Source organism: Lepidochelys kempii, chromosome 3 (assembly GCF_965140265.1).
Source record: "Lepidochelys kempii isolate rLepKem1 chromosome 3, rLepKem1.hap2, whole genome shotgun sequence".
Classification (NCBI taxonomy): domain Eukaryota; kingdom Metazoa; phylum Chordata; order Testudines; family Cheloniidae; genus Lepidochelys; species Lepidochelys kempii.
Window position 1 is genome coordinate 206076558 of NC_133258.1, and position 22271 is coordinate 206098828.

General features: G+C 46.9%; 1 protein-coding gene across 2 annotated transcripts in view; it reads left to right on the top strand.

Annotated features, from left to right (window-relative positions):
- Positions 1–12628: 12628 nt before the first annotated feature.
- The window catches only part of XRN2 (5'-3' exoribonuclease 2), an 85329-nt gene continuing 75686 nt past the window's right edge, over positions 12629–22271 (top strand). The window contains exon 1 of one of the 2 annotated variants that reach the window (XM_073339796.1): positions 12629–12826. In XM_073339796.1, coding sequence (XP_073195897.1) covers positions 12752–12826 — 75 coding nt within the window. In that variant the 5' untranslated portion in view covers positions 12629–12751. The remainder of the gene's footprint in view (positions 12827–22271) is intronic. The other variant, XM_073339797.1, reaches the window with a different exon arrangement.

The window sequence follows — 22271 nt, forward strand, 5'->3', positions numbered from 1 at the left end:
AGTGAAGAAGATGCTGTCTCATACTTGCGCACAGAATGACTTCACTGCACACCTTACAGGAAAAATGCTCCAGCGTGTAAAGAATTGCATAGCACAATGAAGCTGCTGCCTTACACTGTTCAGTGGAATTTCTTCATCGTTCCCATGAGGAGGCTGACACTAAAATTATCTTGCATGCCATCAGTGTCACAGGGAGAGGTACTACTAAGCTCTAGATTTGGCCCAAGACACAGACATTCTAGTGCTTGCTGTGAGATGCTACCCAAGGCTTCCACCAGATTGTTTTTGTTCCTGCTGCTGAGGAACAGAATCACTGTCTGTTCCTCTGAGATGTCCCTATCACCCGAGACATTAAAAGACACCGCACTGCCAGGGTTCCATGCCTTTTCAAGGATGTGACGCTACTGGAAAGACCAAAGTCTCTTACTGGCAGGCACTTGATGCAGTCTCTGAAGACCCTCTCCGCACTCTGAAGGCGCTCACAATGGCTCAGACCATCACTGATGAGATCATAAATGCACTGGCGGTGTTCATATGCTGAGTTTACCATTTGAAGACCAACATTATGACACTTGCAGAGCTACATCAGTGGATGTTTTCCAAGAAGCAGACAAATGGAGAAAACCAGCCACTGTCAAGGGGTGCATTTATACCGGCTATCAAGGGGGCAAATTGTCAAACAGTGGATTGGCTTTGGGATGACTGAGCACATCCTATCCTATCAGGCATGGATGGGTCTTGGAGGATGGACTGATCACACCAGTTGTGTGAAACACCATGCACTTCTTAATCAACCTCCAGCTAATCAAATGGTCGTGTGCAAAGACCAGATGCTCACCAGCTCACAGATGTTTGGCCAGCAGCCTGCCCGGTATGGAGATGTGCAGGTGCAGCGTAGATGAGGATCAATGTGACAACGCATCTAACAGTGACCCAAGACAGAGAAAACACTGATGATGAATTTGATGAATAAATGTATCAGTCCTACACAGCAACGACAACTTCCCTAGTGTTAGCCAAGATCAATGTCTTTTTGAGGTAAGCAATACATCACTATGCTAAAGTAAAATTTTAAAAAATGTTGATTTTTTTAAAAAACCTTTTCTTGACTGTATAGATCTACATCATTATTCTGGGTTTGTCATGCTTGGTGCCACAGTGTCTGTGGGGAAAAAGGCCTTTTGAATGAAACTCAACTCGACCCATTTCTGACGCTGCTATGTTGTCAAAATCTCCACCAACCGGAGGACCTGGAGGAGGGAGCCAGGAGAGGGAGTGGGGAGTGAGTCCCTCCCGCCACACATAAGTGGGTGACACCATTGAAATGATGAGTGTGTCGATTTTTATAGATCAAAGGACACCTTCCTCACCTTTCGATCAGTACCTTGCCCACGAAATGAGATTGGCTACTAGTCCGGGAGCATAATGTAATACATTTGAAATGTCGGGCAGGATGAAGGGGCAGTGTGGGGAAGAAGGTGCAAAGAGGTTTATGCTAATTGCAGATGAGGCAGAGTGGAGGTGGCGGAGGATCTCACAATAGGAGGTGAATGATGAGATCATCACTGTGGCTCTGACCCCTTTACACTGAGCAAAAGGCCCCGAGTAACAGAAAAGGACTCTAAATCCAGTGAGGGCAGAATTTCCCCAGGATGGGCACTGGGGAAGACAGCCTTCCACGGACGCATCAGGGAGGGGATACAGGCTCATATGCCTGCCCAAATTTGCGGGTTGGCTTGTACTGAGCATGCTCAGTAACATCTGCTGAAGCCTAGGGTGACCACGTCCCGTTTAGGCCGTGACAGTCCCTTTTTTAAGCCCTCTCCTGGCTTTTTTTGGCCAAAGTAGGCATTTGTCCTGTTTGCTCTTGCCAGCTGATGATCCTTGGGCTAGCCCCAGGTGGTGTCCGGTTTCCCCTTTTGGGAAATATGGTCATCCTACTGAAGCCACTGCCCTCACTCTGCCCCGCCCTGCCCCCCTGAATCAGATGGTCATCCTACTGAAGCCACTGCCCTCACTCTGCCCCGCCCTGCCCCCCTGAATCAGTAGGTATGGGTCAGCTCTGCTTACAGTTCTGGTGTAGGGGGCGTGCATGCTGGGGCTAGAGCTTCTAGCACTGCAGAGAATGCAGGCAGTGCTTTGGCCCATAGACAGGCTTTGTACTATAGACAAGCCCCCCAGAGCTGTCTAAATTACACTGGGGGCTGCTGACCTTATCTTTCCCCCCTAGGCAGCACTATGTCAGCAGGAGAGTTGCTCCCGCCTCTCGCGGAAGTACATCTCTGCATTGGAGCGTCTTCACTTCAGTGCTACAGCGGCGCAGCTGCATCAGAGCAGCTGCGCCGGTACCCCATTTCAAGTGTAGACCTGCCCTCAGGCCCTGAATCTCCATACCATGTCACCCAGCTGTTAGATTACCAGTAAAAACAACACCCGTGTTTTCCCCTTCCAGCCTGGGTTCAGTAGAACCTTTACATGACACCGTTTGGTGAACTAGAATGCAAATACCAGACCCCTGGACCTCTATAGCCCTGATCCCAACTGGCATCAATAGGTTCTTGGGTCACAGGTCTCCCTGGTCTCTGCCCCATGTCACAACTGTACCCCTTCTTGGGATGGGAGTGGCAGGGGCCATCAACACAAGAGCCAGCTCCTGGGCTGGTTGTGAGGCCCATCACCACTGGGCACACTGGACCTCCTTTCTCTCACAGCCCTCGCTTCCTGCCTCCAAGCAGGCTGGGGTGTGCTCTGCAGGAGAGAGGATCCAGCCACTCCACACCTTTGTGGGTGTGGAAGCCTTTTCTGACACCATCCCAGCAGAACCACTGTGCCCCATACAAATACAGAGTCCTCCGCTAGGGTAGTCAACTTCTGGACGACAGACTGTATATAGGCAACTCTTTTCTAAATGGATAGAAGTAACCTTTTGACCAAATTTTCCAAACACAGGTAGGCACTGTCCTACAAAAGTGTCCATGGGCTAATTTTACCCATGCAAACCAGCACAAAAATCCGGTAATTGCACAGGCAAAGGAGTTATACACACAAATCCAGTAATTGCACTGAAAGTCTGATGCTCTAATGCAGCTTTTTGTGAGCAGGCCGGGTATACATCCTTTTTTGCAAACACACCTGTTGTGGGTGCCTTTAAAATTTGGTCTTAAACCATTAAAACCTAGACAGTGATTAAATGTCTGGACAAGATGTTTCTGTAGTGGCATAGTAATTTCTCCAAAAATAATTTAGCAATGTCATTTAGTCGTGTATAAGCTGCAGCAATCTATTATACTTTTTTGTATAGTACTTTCCCTTAGATGAGTGGCATACAGCTTTAAATCTGTTATGGCTGTAAAGATTGCAATCCTACTGTCCATCAGCATCATCTGTCATAATCTTTGGGCTGCCAGTATGACAGCTGTGAAAGTGTAGACTAAAGATGACTGGCAGAATGTTTTACATCTAATGAGTTTGGGCACAATAATAGTATCATAAATAATTCTCTAGAGGAACTCGGCTCTCACTTGAATTCCAAAAGTGAGATATTGCCTTATCAGGATCTCACAGAGCCATCTGTCATCAAATATTAGTCTTTTTGTCAATGACTGACCTGGACTGAGAGAATGGAAAACACCTAAGTGTGGAAGTGAATGCACTGCCTCATTCAGAGAGATTTAAAATGGAGTTACATCCCGGAATCAGTGATTTCAAGGTGATTCTGAAAGTGCTAAAAACTACAAAACTCCGCCAAACCACGTTGTGTCAGATCTCCACTGCAGAATGCTAATGAGACTGTCGCCAGATGAGTTTCGGTCTGACGTTCCCTGGAAATTATTTAGCAGCAAAATCTTTGGGTCGCATTGTTTGCTGGCACCTTTTTAATAGATTTGCTATGGTGCATAAAAATTAATAACTACAGCTTAAGGACAGTGTAAAACCAATGTAGCGAGGAAGTATGAGCCAGTAGTTAGAGGACTAAAGTCTTTGGTTCAAATGTTTGCTCTGCTACAGACTTCCGACGTGACCTGGGGCAAGTCACTCAAGCCCAGATCCTCAACGGTCTTTCAATGGGAATTAGTCTCCTGAAGATCTCTAAGGATCTTGGCCTTAGCCTCACTGTGTCTCAGGGCAAGTCTACACTTAAAACGCTGCTGCAACGCAGCTACTCCTACGCTCCCGGCAGTGTAGTTAATCCACCTCCACGAGAGGAGGTAGCTATGGCAACAGGAGAACCCCTCCCATCAACATAGCGCTGTCTACACCAGGGGCTAGGTCAGTGTAACTGCGTCGCTTGGGCGGGGGTGTGGATTTTTCATGCACTCTCCACCCTCCCCCGAGTGATATAGTTATACCGATGTAAGCTTGTAGCATTGGCTTGGCCTCAGTTCCCATCTGTAAAATGGAGTAATATTACTTCCCTACTTCACAGGGGGGTAGTGAGAAAAAAATATATTAAAGATTAAGATATACTCAGATATTAGGGTAATGGCAACCATATAAATACCTTAGCTAGATAAGTACGTTCATCTTGTTGCTTTTGTTCACAAACTATCCTATATTTTATTGAGGGAAAAAATTGTCATTCAAAAGGCCTGTTCGTAGCAGCATATGTTTCATTTTGTTCCTCAGCTGGTGTAATTCAATATGGTGCTACTGAAGTCAAGAGCGCTACACCAGTTTACACCAACTGAGAGATCTGGCCCAAGTGGAAACCAATTAGACCACCTAGTGAGGAAAAAGGAAGGGGGGGAGAGAGGATAGGATTAAGCTAATTTGTTCTATGTGATAAGTACACTAATTTCTAGGAGTAGTAGCGCTCCAATAACATGCTTCAGTGAGGGTACATTTTTGAAGGAACAGAGGCCTATTTTTACCTCACACAACAGATGTTGTACCAATCTGAGGTTACTGAGAAACCTATTCAAGTCACAGATTTTAAAACAGAGATATACTCATACATGGTTTAATATCATAGCTAACTGAAGCTATGAATAATGAGAAGTACAAGATGGGGTTAATTTGTTTTACTGTAAATACCTACAGTTCTTTCCTTCCCGCTCTCCCTTCAATCAGTGTAGATGACTCAATACCCAGTACTGAGATTATTTTTATTAACGTTTCCCCAGAACTCTTTCTTACATCCTCACCACTGTCATTGCCCTAATTGTAACCCTTCTGCCCATCAGAGTTGGCAGCAACAAGGGCCGGGTTCAATATCTAGGGGATCCATTCCAATAACACAGTGCAAACCGGCTCGAGCCCCCACCCAGTGACCTGGGACAAATATATACCACCCCCGCTGGGCACCTCCAAGAGACAATACTTCCCCTCTCGCAAGCACATAGTCTGAGTGTAGCAAAAAGCCTTTTAATAACAGAGAGAAACAATGTGGCATTATGTTGGGGAAACACCACCAACAGGATTCATAACACAACCCATGAGCAAAAAAAACCCACCCCAAGCAAATTGGGGCATGCCCCTTTCCCTTTGGTTCTTGAGTCCAGCAACCCCAAATCACCCAAAGTCCCAAAAGTCCAATGACCCAAAAGTCTCTGTCCCTGGTTAGGGCAGCCCCAGACTTTGAAAGTTTATCTGTGGAGCTTTACCTCCCAACCTGGGTGGAGATGGGACAGGGGTAAGAGGCACCTTACATGATCTGAAGCTGACTGCCCCACAGCTCCATAGGCCTCTGCTCTGCCAGCCACCCCACGAACTCCTCCGCTCCGCTCCGCGGCCCACAAGCAGCTCCCACCGTCCCACAAACTGCTCCACCAGCCTGTCCACAAGGCACTCCAGCCGTCCGGCAAACTGCTCCACAATATATCTTCAGGCTCCCCCACTACTTAACACAACACTCAGTGATTTCAGCTCTTAGTCAGTTCAGCTCTTTGGTGAATTCAGCTTGTAGTAGGGGAGCCTCAGTGCTGGTGTACTGTTAGCCCAAAGTGAGCTTAGCAGCCTGTAACTAGACTCCTAATGAAATCAAAATTAGCTCTGATATTCTACAGTGGAGAGAGGAGGAAGTGCAATTAGCATGTAAGGCCCTCACCAAGGGGCCCATGCCACCAAGTGTTAATACTTGTCCCCAGCCTCTCTCAATTTACAGAGTTTTGGAACCCATAACCCTTGCGTAGTGAGTGCCCCTTAGTTGATGGTGAGTCCCTCCATCATAACAAAGGGCCAAGTACAGTTCCAAGCACAGTTCCCATAATCAGGGTAATAACAATTTATTCTTCCTGCCCCAATAACAGAGACACTGGGGATCCCACAGCAGCCAAAGTGACCATTTGGGCAGCTATGGCCTCATTCTAGGCGGGGTGGGTGTGCCTATGCAAATGAGATCGGCCCCTGAAGTTCTTTTCCACGACTTGCCACACCTCACCACCAGATGTCAGGGTGGAGCTCATCCTGACACTGCTTACATCCTCCCCCCCAGCCGAGAATTTGTCGTCCCGACAAATCACACTCCCTTTACACCAACTCATTGGTTTCCTCCAAAGGGCCTCAGGAAGCCCACTTTAGCTTCCACAAGCCTGTGTGCTAAATGTATTGGCTCCTCACTAGTCACCCCAGGTCCATCATAAGTTAACCGTTTCACTGGTCTTATCACCCTGTCTCCTCTATTGAGAATCTCTGTTGCCGAGGTAGGGGGAACATCCTCCTGCGTGACAGATGGAGAGGCTTCCCTGGAGGGTCCCTCAGCTACTGGCGTAGGCCCCTGCACTCCCAGCTCTAACGCTGGAGGGTCCAAGGTGCCCAGGACATCCTCTACCTGTGTGTCTCCATTGTCCAGTAACCTGTGTGTGTCATCACAGGGGGGTCAGAAAGGGGCCTAAATAATTGCGCCATGGGGTTTAGGGCGGAAGAGGGAAAACTCTCGTTTGGTTCAGCTGATCGAGACTGAAATCTTGTCTCCATCCCAGGATACACCAGGGTTGTGTCTTCCTCCTCAGACTCACTCTCAGATGTGCAGAATAGGGGTAAGTTAGCTGCACGGGGCCCGCTGTCTGTGTTGGATGGCGGCTTTGGTCTAGCACCTCTGTTCTGCCCGGCTGCCCTGTCGTGGCCCATCTCATAAGGGGTGCTTACCAATTCCCCCACAGGGAGCAAAAGGTTTCTATGCACTGTCTTTATTTGCCCTGGACCGTCTTCGGGTTTGATCTTGTAGACTGGCAGATCTCCCAGCTTTTCCATCACCAGGTAAGGTATTGCCTTCCATCTGTCAGATATCTTGTGTTTGCCAGCAATACCCAAATTTCGCAGCAGGACTCTGTCCCCCGGCTGGAGCTCCTGCGAACGCACTCTAGCATCATATCAATGTTTGTTGCGGTCTGCGTTCTTCCGAGCCGCAGCGGTAGCTAAGCGATAAGCATCCCGCAGCTTTTCTCTTAGTCGGGATACATATTGCTGATGAGTTTCATAGCTATCTCCATCCTCTGATACACCAACGCACAAGTCTATGGGTAATCTTGGTTCTCGCCCAAATATCAAGAGATATGGGGTGACTCCTCTAGCATCATTCTTTGTGGCATTGTAGGCATGCACCAGAAATGCGACATGCTGGCTCCAGGTTACCTTCTGCTCTGGTCGCAAAGTTCCCAACATATCTAATAGGGTTCGGTTGAACCTCTCTGGCTGAGGATCACCTTGGGGGTGATAAGGCGTTGTCCTAGACTTTTTAATTCCTGCTATCTTCAGCACCTCCTTCAGAAGGTGACTCTCAAAATCCCGCCCCGATCAGAGTGTATCCGAGCCGGGAATCCATAGACTGAGAAATATTTGTCCCACAATACTCGAGCGACGGTGGTGGCCCTCTGATCACGTGTGGGATATGCCTGTGCATACCATGTAAAATGGTCAGTCACTACTAGAATGTTCACAACATTCCTCTTGTCTACCTCTACAGACAAGAAATCAATGCATACCAATTCCAAAGGTTTGTTGCTGGTGATGTTCTTGAGATATGCAGCCCTCGTGGGCAGAGTTTTCCTTTGAACACATCGAGCGCAAGTCTCACATTTCCTGCGAACATGTTCAGCCATTTGGGGCCAATAGAACCTACTACGAATAAATTCCAGGGTCCTCTCCATCCCTAAATGCCCAAAGTCATCATGCAGGGCCCTCATGGCCAGGGCTCTGTACGTTTTTTGGCAGTACTAGTTGTGCTCGTTGTTTTTGTAAAAGGTCAGTGGTCATCCGGTGTAGCACTCCCTGAATCAGTTTTAGTTTGGTTCATTCTCTCAATAGTAGTTAACCCTCCAGGTTAGGTGGGACAACCGCAGCTGGGCTTCGCCCCTCCCTTTTGGCAAGTAGTGTATCACGAATGTCAATATCTTGTCGCTGGGCTTCTTGCCAGTCAGCTGCATTGAGCATGGGCAAAGGAGATTGGTCCAATGCAATATAGTTCACTGAAGCAGAAGGCATGCATTCAGGGGGCAGGCCCAAAGCTTCCGCAGCACATCCCTGAAGGCTCTCACGGGCCTCTGGCTCTCGGCGACTCACACTGCAAATAGCTCTCACTCCATCTGTGGGTATCACAGCACCTGCTGACGCCTGGACAATGCATCTGCATCTACATTGTTTTCTCCCTGATCAGTACTTAATGCTGAACTCATAGCTAGCCAAGGCGGCCACCCATCTCTGCCCTGTAGCATCCAGCTTAGCACTTGTTAACACATAAGTCAGTAGACTGTTGTCTATCCATACAAGTAGTCTCGAAATTTCTCAGTGATGGCCCATTTCAAGGCCAAAAATTCCAGCTTGTGGGTGGGATAGCGAGTTTCACTATCAGACAATCCTCGGCTGGCAAAGGCTACAGGTTTACATTTGCCTTCCACTTCCTAGTACAGGACTGCTCCCAGACCCTCCAAACTGCTCCACGTCCCACCAGCAGCTCCCGCCATCCTACGAACTGCTCCACCAGCCTGTCCACAAGGCACTCCAGCTGTCCGGCAAACTGCTCCACAATATATCTTCAGGCTCCCCCATTACTTAACCCAACGCTCAGTGATTTCAGCTCTTAGTCAGTTCAGCTCTTTGGTGAATTCAGCTTGTAGTAGGGGAGCCTCAGTGCTGGTGCACCATTAGCCCAAAGTGAGCTTAGCAGCCTGTAACTAGACTTCTAATGAAATCAAAATTAGCTCTGATATTCCACAGTGGAGAGAGGAGGAAGTGCAATTAGCATGTAAGGCCCTCACCCAGGGGACCCATGCCACCAAATATTAATACTTGTCCCCAGCCTCTCTCAAGTCACAGAGTTTTGGAACCCATGACCCTTGCCTAGCGAGTGCCACTTAGTTGATGGTGAGTCCCTCCATCATAACAAAAGGCCAAGTACAGTTCCAAGCACAGTTCCCATAATCCGGGTAATAACAATTTATTCTTCCTGCCCCAATAACAGGGACACTGGGGATCCCACAGCAGCCAAAGTGACCATTTGGGCAGCTATGGCCTCATTCTAGGCGGGGTGGGTGTGCCTATGCAAATGAGATCGGCCCCTGAAGTTCTTTTCCACGACTTGCCACACCTCACCACCAGATGTCAGGGTGGAGCTCATCCTGACACTGCTTACATCATGAAGTCGGTATATTGTCACAAAGTCATGGTAGAGTACAAAATCTTGATCACGTTAATTCCATTTAATATCTGAAGATTTAATTCAGTTTCAACATCCTCAAATGGCTGATTTTAGTTTTATTTGCTTATGTAATGTACAAATGATGTGACAAGGTATGTTTTTTATTGCTGCTCCTTCTATTTGTCACAAATTGTGCCTTCCAATTTTCCAGTTTGTGCTTCTGTGGAAGTTGCACCAGCTCAGTTATGTACTTTCAACGCTCTATAATCATTATGACTTTTCTTAAAGACTGCTGCTGTTGCTCGCTTTGTGAATCACCACAAGAGGCAACATTTCCGTAAATCCGTTCTGAAGGGGAAAAATACCCTCTCCTCTTACATTTCAGACCTGTTTCCTTACTGTGTGCACCCATATCCTTTCTGTGGAACAGGGGGAAAAAATCTTAAAAAGTCTTGGTAGCAACCCCTTGCTGAATTTTCTTTATACAACTGTTTTCTGGATGAAATGTGTCATATAGCGAGAGCCAGAGGAGAATTTTTTTACATAGTTTGTAGTTAATCGAATAATGCATTTGGAAATTATACTTAAGGCAAGATTGCCAATTACCAAGGTGCACTAAGGAAGGGGCAGTGCGATGCAATGCCCCAGGAGTCAGAATTGGGTTCTTGGTCCCCACTTTGCTGTCTATTGGTTTTATACTGCTGCCCATCAGCACACTGTCTGATCGTCTTCCACATAAATCAAGAGTCCTAATGGACTTCATGGAGTCTCTGAACTTCTTTTTCAGGGTAAAAATTCTGCTTGGGGTAAGGTTTTTTATTTTGTGTTTGCTTGGGGTGGTGGTGTAGGGATTTAGGAATAGAAGAGGGTGAAAGTATTGTGGTTGCTTCAGAGGGTAAGTAATCTGCTATTGATCTATACCAGTGGGTCCTGTTGGGTTCCAGGAAGGAATTTCCCCCCAGGTCAGCTTGGCAGTGACTAGGGATTTTTTGCCTTCTGCTGCATTGTGTAGATGTGGGTCATGCGCTGCTACTTACAATGAAGGTGTTCTGCATGGAGAAAAAAAAAGCAGTGCCTTACGCTCCTTTACTCCCCTCCACCAGTATGCAGAGTAAGCAACAATCCTGACCTTAAAAAATAATGTTCTTTTCTGGTTTCAAGAAGTCTTCTTTCTTCTTTGTAAACTCACATCCTCTAAACAAGCTTGTTCTGAAAATCCTTCTGATTGATTTTACACAATTTATTTCTTTAGTTAAATTTATAAAATGATGCCCATACTTATAATTATTACTAATAGGAAATCATAATTCCAATCATAGATCCCAAGATCTGGGCACTTCCACAAAAATTAAAATTCACCATAACCAATAAAGCAATTCTTCCTGAAAGTTGATCAAATGGTTATGGATAGATTGTAAAACAGACAAGGTGGGTGTGGTGGTATCTTTTATCAGATCAACTTCTGTTGTTGAGAGAAACAAGCTTTTGAGTCACTCAGAGCTCTTCTTCAGGTCTGGGAAAGGTATTCTGAGCATCTCAGCTAAAAGCAAGATGGAACAGTGACTCACTCACTAATCCTCCCTTTTGTCCTATCACTGTAGGGGTGCTAATGGGCCACTCTACCTTGTATTGTACCTTATGTCTATACTGGCAACTGAACAACAAAACTTTTGTCTTTCAGAGGTGTTAAGAAACATCCGCCCGCCCCCCAGAAGACAAAAGTTTTGTCGACAACAACCGCCAGTGTGAACAGCGCTTTGTTGGCAGGAAGGCCACTCATTGGGGGGTGGAAGTTTTTTGTCAGCAGGAGAGCTGGCAAACAGTGGCTACACTGTGCACCTTCTTGCAGCCCGGCTGTAGCAACACACCTGGGTCGTTAAAGCTGCACAGTGTAGACATAGCCTCAGAAAAGGGGGTGAGTACTTCTGCAACACAGCCGATTCCGCTTGCGGCCTGCGCTGAGATGTACAAACTCCATGTGAGTCAGAAAAGGGTTAATGGCCTGCTGGGGGCCCAATCAGCCCAGCCCCATGACACCCAGGAGTAGGTGCCAGGCTTCAAGAGAGGAGCTAAAAGCAAAGAGGGCCGTGTCGTGGGTGGGTTGGTGGGTGGCTGGGGTCAGGAGCTGAAGAAGAGTGCTGTCCAGCCGCCCCTTCCTGAGGGAAGGTAGGCCTAGGGCGACCATCTTGGCTGGTTGCCAAGGCGTGCCTCAGCTTGGCGTGCGTCCAAGAGGGGTGGGAGCCTTTGTTGTCTTGGTCTGCTGTAGCCTGGGGAAAGGTGAAGAGGTGGGGGGGGGGGTTGCTTTTGTGTTTGTTGGGGTTTTAAGTCCCCTGGAAAGGCGGGGGGGGGGGAGGGACTTTTAGCAGACTTGGGGCCTGGTCTGCACCACAAACTTAGGCTGAGCAAGGTGAGTGTGTGTGAAATTCCTGCTACGGGGGGGGGGTGCCCTCAAGCAGCCCTGGGGTCGCCCCGGCTGGAGCCCTTCTGCCACCGCAACGGTGTCATGTCACATATGGCAGCTGCCCCGGTGGGCCGCCGGGGGGGTGCTTCTTATGTTGCTGCCCTGTCACGACTGGCTGCCTTGCTGGGCCGGGGGCAGCAGGGGGCACTTGTATCCCCTCTGCCCCTCGCGGTGGCTCTGTCGGGTAGAGCCCCCTGCCCAGCCAGCTCCGCCCTGCCCGACCCCCCGTCGCCGGCAGCGGCTCTCTCATGCCCACCTGAGGGCACCGGCTTCAGCAGATGCCACCGAGCATGCTCAGTCCCTGCGAGCACGCGCAGGAGCAGCGCGGCGGCCCGTCCTGTCAGGCCGTTGCGAACGGGCTAAAGGGGGCGGGCGGGCCCACAACAGCCGACGTAGGCTGGCGGCCCTTGGCGCCTCCTGCAGGCTCAGGCCTGCGTGTGGCCGCGGGAGCCGTGCGTGGGAAGGACCAGGGCTGGCCCCGCCTCTAGCCCCTCTGAGGTGGTGGGCGGGGGAGAGGAAGAGAGCCCGCACTGCGCATGCCCGAATATGGCCGCCCGAAATCACGTGACTTAACCCGTTCGCCGCCGCCGCCCCCCCAGCACTTTTTTCCCTATCATGCCTCGCGGCTGCCCCTTGCCCCGGAAGTCCGGTTGCTGCCGCCGCCGCCTGGATTCCAATTGAGCTACGCGGCCGCGGCTGTATCCCCACGCGGGGCCATGGGAGTCCCGGCCTTCTTCCGCTGGCTCAGCCGCAAGTACCCCTCCATCATCGTCCACAGCGTGGAGGAGAAGGTGAGGCCGGCGCCGCCCCATCCCCTCCGTCCCGGGGCTCGCCCCCCCTCCCCGCACTTCCCGTCCCGGGGCTCGGCCTCCGTCCCCCAGCAACCCGCCCCTCCGGCCTCCGTCCCCCAGCAACCCGCCCCCCCCCTCCCCGCACCTCCCGTCCCGGGGCTCGGCCTCCGTCCCCCAGCAACCCGCCCCCCCTCCCCGCACCTCCCGTCCCGGGGCTCGGCCTCCGTCCCCTAGCAACCCGGCCTCCGTCCCCTAGCAACCCACCCCCCCTCCCGTCCCGGGGCTCGGCCTCCGTCCCCCAGCAACCCGCCCCCCCCTCCCCGCACTTCCCGTCCCGGGGCTCGGCCTCCGTCCCCCAGCAACCCGCCCCCCCCTCCCCGCACTTCCCGTCCCGGGGCTCGGCCTCCGTCCCCCAGCAACCCGCCCCCCCCTCCCCGCACCTCCCGTCCCGGGGCTCGGCCTCCGTCCCCCAGCAACCCGCCCCCCCTCCCCGCACTTCCCGTCCCGGGGCTCGGCCTCCGTCCCCCAGCAACCCGCCCCTCCGGCCTCCGTCCCCCAGCAACCCGCCCCCCCTCCCCGCACCTCCCGTCCCGGGGCTCGGCCTCCGTCCCCTAGCAACCCGGCCTCCGTCCCCTAGCAACCCACCCCCCCTCCCGTCCCGGGGCTCGGCCTCCGTCCCCCAGCAACCCGCCCCCCCCTCCGGCCTCCGTCCCCCAGCAACCCGCCCCCCCCCTCCCCGCACCTCCCGTCCCGGGGCTCGGCCTCCGTCCCCCAGCAACCCGCCCCCCCCTCCCCGCACCTCCCGTCCCGGGGCTCGGCCTCCGTCCCCCAGCAACCCGCCCCCCCCCCTCCCCGCACCTCCCGTCCCGGGGCTCGGCCTCCGTCCCCCAGCAACCCGCCCCCCCCCTCCCCGCACCTCCCGTCCCGGGGCTCGGCCTCCGTCCCCCAGCAACCCGCCCCCCCCCCCTCCCCGCACCTCCCGTCCCGGGGCTCGGCCTCCGTCCCCCAGCAACCCGCCCCCCCCCCGGGATCGGCTCCCAGCCGCCGCCCCCTCGTCTCCAGCCCAGGGCTCGGCCCCAGCCACCACCTGCTCCCTCCCCCCGGCCTCCAGCAGCCTCCCCCCTGCATTCCGGGGCCCGGCCCCCCGTGAACCGCAAACACCCCCCGCCCCAGTCCCAGCTCCCGCTGGGTCCGCGTGGACTCCGGGAGCTGCACACGGGGCTGACTCTGTAGCCATCCCGACCCCTTGGCTGAGCTGGGAGCCCCCTTCCCGCTGGGCCCGGAGCTCTGGTTGATCTTCAGCTCTCCCTGCGTGAGTGTCCTGAGCCCAGGCTGCGCGTGGGGATACAGCTAGTAGCTCTCCAGCCGGGGCAGCCACGAGATCTTCCTGCGTGGAGAGCTGGGTTTCCCTTGACTGCATTGCACTGTGTGTGTGTTGTGGATGTCTCTTCCCCCCACCCCCCATTAGGCTAGGCGCTGTACAAGCATGTAACAAAGACACCGCCTCTCCCCACTTGTGAACAAACCCAAAGGACTGAAAAGCTCATTAGTACGCTGCCGATTCGTGACCTTACTTGCTATGTTAAGGTGCACGGTCAGTTGTCTTTTGATACATTTTGGTAGATTGATTTATATCTAGCAAATGCTGGTGTGTCATATGTAGTGCTAACTAATCCTGTGGCACTGTGTAAGTAATAAATAATAGGGAAGAAGCTGAATAGTGGTGCCATGACATCGTCCAGCATCTGCCTGTTAGTTCTTTGAATGGAAACTAAAAGTTTTCTTATCACGTGACTGCTCCTGTTTCCAAATGTCCTGAAAACTGGACCTTTTATGTAGCATTTCTTATTGTATTTTCTGCAAAACTCAAGAGAACTAAACTTGTTTGCTCCTAAGCTACAGTTAGTATCAAGTAATGGTTTTTGTGTTTCCCCCTCCCGTGCCCTCCTGGGATTGTAAGTCTTGCTGACTTTTCGACTTCCCCCCATGGTCGTTTTGCGTGGCACAGAAGCTAGCACTTCTTATATTTGTTATACTCGCTTTTAGTTCTATTTATGCCATCATCTTTTATTGGCACTATCATTAATGACAATTTAACTTTAGCTACCAGGAAATCATTATTGCTTAATGACTGACTGGATGAATTGATAGCCGAAAGTGAATCTGAAGGTCTTTAGCACGTCTGGTCATTAATTGCCGTGAAATGTCTGACCTGGAGGTCACTGTTGCTGCTATTAAACTTTGGCAAAATGTGGAAAATGTAAAGGAAAAAATACTGTTGAAAAGCTGAATGGCCTGATGCTGTGGAGATGGTGTTCTGTTTACAGTGCTAATTTCTTTTGGGCTGTTAGGCCTGTGCAATAAGTAACTAATAGAAAATATTCTATCAGATTTATAATTGTTAGCAAACTGCAGAGATGTGGAGAGATCACAAGAGTTTTTTTAGCAACTAAGACCACTTCTCAGCTGCAGAGTTTTAGGTTTTAAAGCAAACTTAAATGTAGTTTTACAATACTGATACAAAAATGTCAGTGCTTCATCATAACCAATTACAAGTAAACTTGTGTATGCTATGATATAAAAGTAACAGTTGTAGACTACATACTTTAGAGGTGGAAAATGGTGTAATGGGAAATTTTGGGGGAAGAATGATTGAACACATTTTGTTCAGTTTATTTTTTCTCCTATATAGTCCTCAAACCACTTAATCATGCTTGTACGTTCGCTCTGAATTTCCTTCAATTTCTTCATAATATTTTTGGGATTGAGAGGTATAATTGTGCTCTGACTTCTTGGAACGTTGTCAAGTGTTTCATGATCTCTCGCATAGCCATTCCATTCTTCTGATATTTAAATGGATGATTCAATAGCTTGGTAAGGAATACTGTCTAACAGTTTTGGGTTTTTTTTCTGTCAACGATGAGGTGGGTGAGGATTAACTTTCCCTTACAGCAGTTGCTTGAGCTTACGTACTAGTTTCTAGATTAGGGGTGGGCAAACTATGGCCCGGGGACTGCATCCAGCCGTTCAGACATTTTAGACCCTTCAGACTGCTCCAGCCCTTGAGATCCAGCCAGGGAGTGGGGTTAGGAGGTTGTCCCGCTCCATGAATGCTGGGGCTCCTGGAAGCAGTGGATTGTCCCAGCTATGTAGGGGTAGCCAGGGGGCGCCACACACTGCCCCTGCGGTTCCCATTGGCCAGCAGCTGCGGCCAATGGGAGCTGCAGGGGCAGTGCCTGTGGACAGCGCAGCGTGCAGAGCCACCTGGCCTTGCCTCTGCATATGAGCCAGAGGGAGGGCATGCCGCTGCTTCCAGGAGCTGCTAGAGGTAAGCGCTGTCCGGAGCCTGCACCCCTGACCCCCTCCTGTGCCCCTGCCCTATCCCTGATCCCCCTCCCACCCTCCGAACCCCTTGGTCCCAGGCCGGAGCACCCTCTTGCACCCCCAACCTCTCACTCCCAGCCCCACCGCAGAACCCGCACTCCCCTGCTGAAACCCTAACTCCCTCCCACACCCCAACCCCCAATTTTGTGAGCATTTATGACCCGCCATACAATTTCCATACCCAGATGTGGCCCTCAGGCCAAAAAGTTTGCCCATCCTGTTCTAGATGAAGGTCTAAAAACTGCAGCTTTTTTTGCTTCAGTGTGAAAAATCAAGCAACTCTTTCACTTTTCTTTCACCTTTCTTGGGTTGGAATAGAAGCCAAACACTTTCATGCTCTCCATATATGTTAAGAGAAAAAGGACAAACACAGATTGCAGATTGGTAGTTTTCAAAATTGTTTCTCTTCTCTTTTTTTGAATGAGCTTCACAAAGATAACAATGACAATAAAGTTCACATTGAAGATGACATTTGTAAGTACTTTACTAGTTAAGTAGCACTTACATAGAGAATTTTATTAAACTAAGGCAATTCACAAGCAAAAACCTTGACTTGCTCTCATAAATATACTAAACCATAAAAAAATTAGGGATTTAAGGATTAAAAAGGAGTAAAAGGCTGCAAAGTCAAGCATTCAAATTAGGAAATGCCAAAGTGAATGTTTCCTGTGCAACCTTAATTTGGCCCCCTTGTGCATATGCATTATGGTAGTCTTACATGAGCTCTCTTTTAAACCAAACACGACCCAAGTTCATTCGGGTAGCTTGGATATGCTATGGGAATGAATCGGTGTAATGAGGAAGTCTGTTTTCTATAGGGTCCCTGCCTTTTTTTATTGCAGAAGTTGAAGGTTTGTGATGAATGAGGCAGGGGAGTGTAGGAAGAAGGGGGATGGCCTTGTGGTTAGGGCAGTTGACAACTGCCCTAGAGACTGGGGTTCCATCCCTGCCTCTATCAGAGGTCCTTACCCCCAGATTTTTCACAGGTAGTCACTTCTGCATCATTATGGTTGTATCATAATGCATACACACAAGGCAGCTAAATTAAGGTTGCGTGGGCAATGTTCATTCTGGTATTTCCTAATGTGAAAGTACTTGATTTTGCTACCTTTTTAATCCTTAAATTTAATCCTTCATTTTGTATTTCCTAATTCTGTATGGTTTTTATCTTACTGATGAGAGCAGCCTTTGTTTGTGTATAAACCATTGAAAAGCTGTTTTTATTTGATCAGACATCTGTGTAAGGGTAAAAAACAATACATAAAATCTTCACCTTACTAAGATTGTGATCACTTTCCCATCTTTTGTAACTAAAATTTTCACATCCTGGAATAAAATTGGACAGCTCTCTGAAGCGTTTAAAGTATAATGGTGAGAGTGACTAATGTTTGGGACCACACTTAATGAGATTACATAGAATCGTGGGACTAGAAGGGACCTTAAGAGGTTATCTAGTCCAGTCCTCTGCACTAATGTCCAGAGTGATTATTATCTAGACCATCCCTGACAGGTGTTTGTCTAACCTGCTCTTTAAAAAAAATCTCCAGTGATGGAGATTCCACAAACTCCCTAGGCAGTTTAGTTCAGTGCTTAACCATCATGACAGTTAGGAAGTTTTTCCTAATTTCCAGCCTAAACCTCCCTTCCTGCAATTTAAGGCCATTGCTTCTTGGCCTGTCATCAGACGGTAAGGATAACAAGTTTTCTCCCTCCTCCTTGTAACCACCTTTTATGTACTTGAAAACTGTTATCATGTCATTTGTGTCCTTCCTCTCCCCTCCCCCCCTTCTCTTCTCCAGACTAAATAAACCCAGGTTTTTTCAATCTTTCCTCATTGGTCATGTTTTCTAAACTTTTAATCATTTTTGTTGCTCCTCTCTGGATTTTCTCGTTTGGACACAGTACTCCAGTTGAGGTCTAATTAGCGTGTAGTAGAGTGGAAGAATTACTTCTTGTGTTTTGCTTACAACATTCCTGCTAATACATCCCAGAATGTTTTTGTTTTCTTTTTTCTTTTCTTTTTTTTTGCAACAGTGTCACACTGACTCTCATTTAGCTTGTGAACTACTATGACCCCCCGATCCCTTTCTGCAGTACTCCTTCCTAGACAGCTATTTTCCATTTTGTGTGTGCGCAACTGATTTTTCCTTCCTAAGTGGAGTACTTTACAGTTGTCCTTATTGAATTTAATCCAATTTACTTCAGACCATTTCTCCAGTTTGTCCAGATCATTTTGAATTTTAAACCTCTTGTGGAAACAGTTTATGGCAAATTTAATTTGTCTGATCCTGGTGTTCTTACATTGAATAGTGACTTACTCCATGAGTAAATCCTGTTTTCCATGGGACACTACATGGAATAAAGTATATTTGTGATTGTTTGGTATCGAAATCTGGCCATAAATTCAAAAGTTGAGTTGGATCTCATGGAAGCTTGTCTCTTTTTGAAATATTAACAGGTCGATCCTTGGTCTTTTATTTTACAAAGAGAAATAAATTGGTTAATCTTAAATCAAGCAGGAATAAGAGAAAGATTGAAGATACTACAAAATCCTGGGGAGAATATTAATCAAATTCACATGACCTAATAAAGTGACAGCTAGAGTGTCATATCCGGAGATCTATTTTCAGTTGTTTGAACAATTTAGTTATATCACAAGAGACATCGTTACCAGATACTTCAATCCATTACAAGACTATTTTTCATTGAAAATTTGATGGCGGCGTATTGGTTTTATGAGCATATAAGGGTAAAGTTAAACCAAGCTACTTTACAAAATCTTTAAAAAGAGCCTGAATATAAGCAAAATATAATCTTGAGGGTGAAGCGAAATATCACCAGAGGGCAATTTTATGTTCTATATCATATAGTTGTAAGCCTTTTATACCTGAATCAGTTAGCTATAGTGAGGTGTTTGATTGAAAGAACAAATAGAAGTAAAGAGAAGATGGCTGTCTTGTCCCATTATATAATCAGAATGAATACTGTTTTTTTTTAAAGTGACACTCTCAGTTGACTCGAAAAGCTTTATAATATTAAATTATTCAAAGTTAGGATAGAAAAAAACTTTGGCTAATAGACCCACTCATACATTTGTATCAGATGCATGTATCAATGCATCTGATACAAATTTTTGCTTAATTCTCCATATTACATAATGTTCTTATTTCATGATTAGTCAGATAGTCTGAGATGTACCTTGACTGATCTGGATGCATAATAGAAGGGAGAATCAGAGAGAGAAAATTAGCTTTAAAAAAGGCTGAAGTTATCCTGATCATAAATCTTACCATCTGATTTATTTTATCTTCAGTATTTTTTAAACGTTGATTCGTGCTTTAAGAGAAAATACTGGCAGGATTCCTTGTTTTCATGAATATGGACTATCTGTAAGAGATGTGAAGCAAGACGTTATTTTATGGCTTTTAAAACTGGAGTAATAGTTCTTCTGGACCTGGTGCATGATCTGTGGTATTTTCTGCTTTCAGTTCTCTATTTGAATCTGGTAATACAAGGAATGTAAAGTCTTATCCAAAAACGTCAAGATCTGGGAAACGGATGATTTCATTTTAAGGATGTAGTCAGTGATGATAGTGCATAACAGTAACTCAGAAAAGATTTGATAAAGGTTCTTTCAGACTACTGAATGATGCCACATGAGTTCGAAAATCCACTAACAACTGCCCTCTTTTATTCCTGTGTTCATAATCTGAGCATAATAAAGTGAAGTTTGAACTATATTTGTAATTATTAGGGCTGTTGATTAATCGCAGTTCACTCATGCATTAGCTCAAAAAAAACAATCGCGATTAATCACACTTTTAAACAATAGAATACCAATTGAAATTTATTAACAATTTTTGGATGTTTTCTACATTTTCAACTGTATTGATTTAAATTAAAACACAGAATACAAAGTGTACAGTGCTCATTTTATATTTATTTTTATCACAAATATTTGTGCTGTAAAAACCAAAATAAATAGTATTTTTCAATTTACCTCATACAAGTAATGCAGTCTATCATGAAATTTGAACTTACAAATGTAAAATTACATACAAAAAATAACTTCATTCAAAAATAAAACAATGTAAAACTTTAGAGCCTACAAGTACACTCAGTCCTACTTCTTGTTCAGCCAGTCACTCGGATAAAAAAGTTTTTGGTTTTTTGCAGGAGATAATGCTGCCTGCTTCTTGTTTATAATGTCACCGGAAAGTGAGAGCAGACATTCGCATGGCACTGTTGTAGCTGATGTTTCAAGATATTTACGTGCCAAATGCACTAAAGATTCATATGTCCCTTCATCTTCAACCACCATTCTAGAGGACATGCATCCATGCTGATGACATGTTCTGCTCAATAACGATCCAAAGCAATGCAGACCGATGCATGTTCACTTTCATCATCTGAGTCAGATGTCACCAGCAGAAGGTTAACTTTTTTTTTGATGGTTCGGGTTCTGCAGTTTTCGCATCGGAGTGTTGGTCTATTAAGATTTCTGAAAACGTGCTCCACACCTCGTCCCGCTCAGATTTTGGAAGGCACTTCAGATTCTTAAACCTTGGGTTGAGTGCTGTAGCTTTAGAAATCTCACATTGGCACCTTTTTTGTGTTTTGTCAAATCTGCAGTCAGTGTTCTTAAAACGAACAACATGTGCTGGGTCATCATCCGAGGCTGCTATAATATGAAATACATGGCAGAATGAGGGTAAAACAGAGCAGGAGACATACTATTCTCCCACAAAGAGTTCAGTCACAAATTTAATGAATGCATTTTTTTTAATGAGTGTCATCAGCATGGAAGCATGTCCGCTGGAATGGTAGCCAAAGCATGAAGGGGCATACGAATGTTTAGCATATCTGGCATGTAAATATCTTGCAGTGCTAGCTACAAAAGTGCTATGCGAATGTCTGTTCTCACTTTCAGGTGACATTGTAAATAAGAAGCCGGCAGCATTATCTCCCATAAATGTAAACAAACTTGTTTGTCTTAGCGATTGGCTGAATAAGTAGTAGGACTGAGTGGACTTGTAGGCTCTAAAGTTCTACGTTTTGTTTTTGAGTGCAGTTATGTAACAAAAGAAAATCTACATTTGTAAGTTCAGTGTTCATGATAAAAAGATTGTATTATGATACTTTTATGAGGTGAATTGAAAAATGCTATTTCCTTTGTTTTTTACAGCACAAATATCTGTAATAAAAATAAATATAAAGTGAGCACTGTACACTTTGTATTCTATGTTGTAATTGAAATCAATATATTAAAAAAATTAATTGCGATTAATCGCACTGTTAAAACAATAATAGAATACCATTTATTTTTGATGTTTTCTACATTTTCAATCACTTGACAGCCCTAGGGATTGTATCAGGCTGTTTAAGAATATTCTCAACTTCTACCTTGAGATGCAGTGTGTGCCGGGTCTTATAACTGAGAAGACTTTAAATCCCTTTCTTACTGCAACTTTTTTTTTTTTTTTTGTGCTGAAAGTGTTTTTCTCAGCAGGTAAACGAAGGTGATGTCCTAAACTCGCTTCAAGGATAAAATGTTAGGGTTTAATGCTCCATTATTACAGTCAAACTATAATTTCACTTGCTTAAGATGATGCTATGGGAATCTTAATATATACACACCAGTTGAGTGACCAGCAGCATTATTGAGTTAAAACAGAAACATTCAGACGCATGAACTGAAAAGTTTCCAGTACTGAAACTTGTCCTGTTGAGTTAACTTCATTCTTGAGAATCAGTGTTTAAGCAAAATCTTTAGCCTGATCTTCAATATGTTACTACACAAACTTCATTTTGAAGCGTTCCTGGTTGCTATGTCTGTAACGTACCTGATGCACAGCTACAAAAAGCTAGAAAATGAAGTCATGTGACAAAACATACACTCCACTCTCCCACCCACGTGCAAACACCTTACTATTAACATAGCTGTTATACACCAGGTTATCACTGCCCCCACAGCCTTCTTTCTTGTACACACTCCTTCTCTACACTTCCCTCTCCCAGCAGTAATAGTTAAAGATAGTTGAAGTTGCTAGATGTGTTGTGT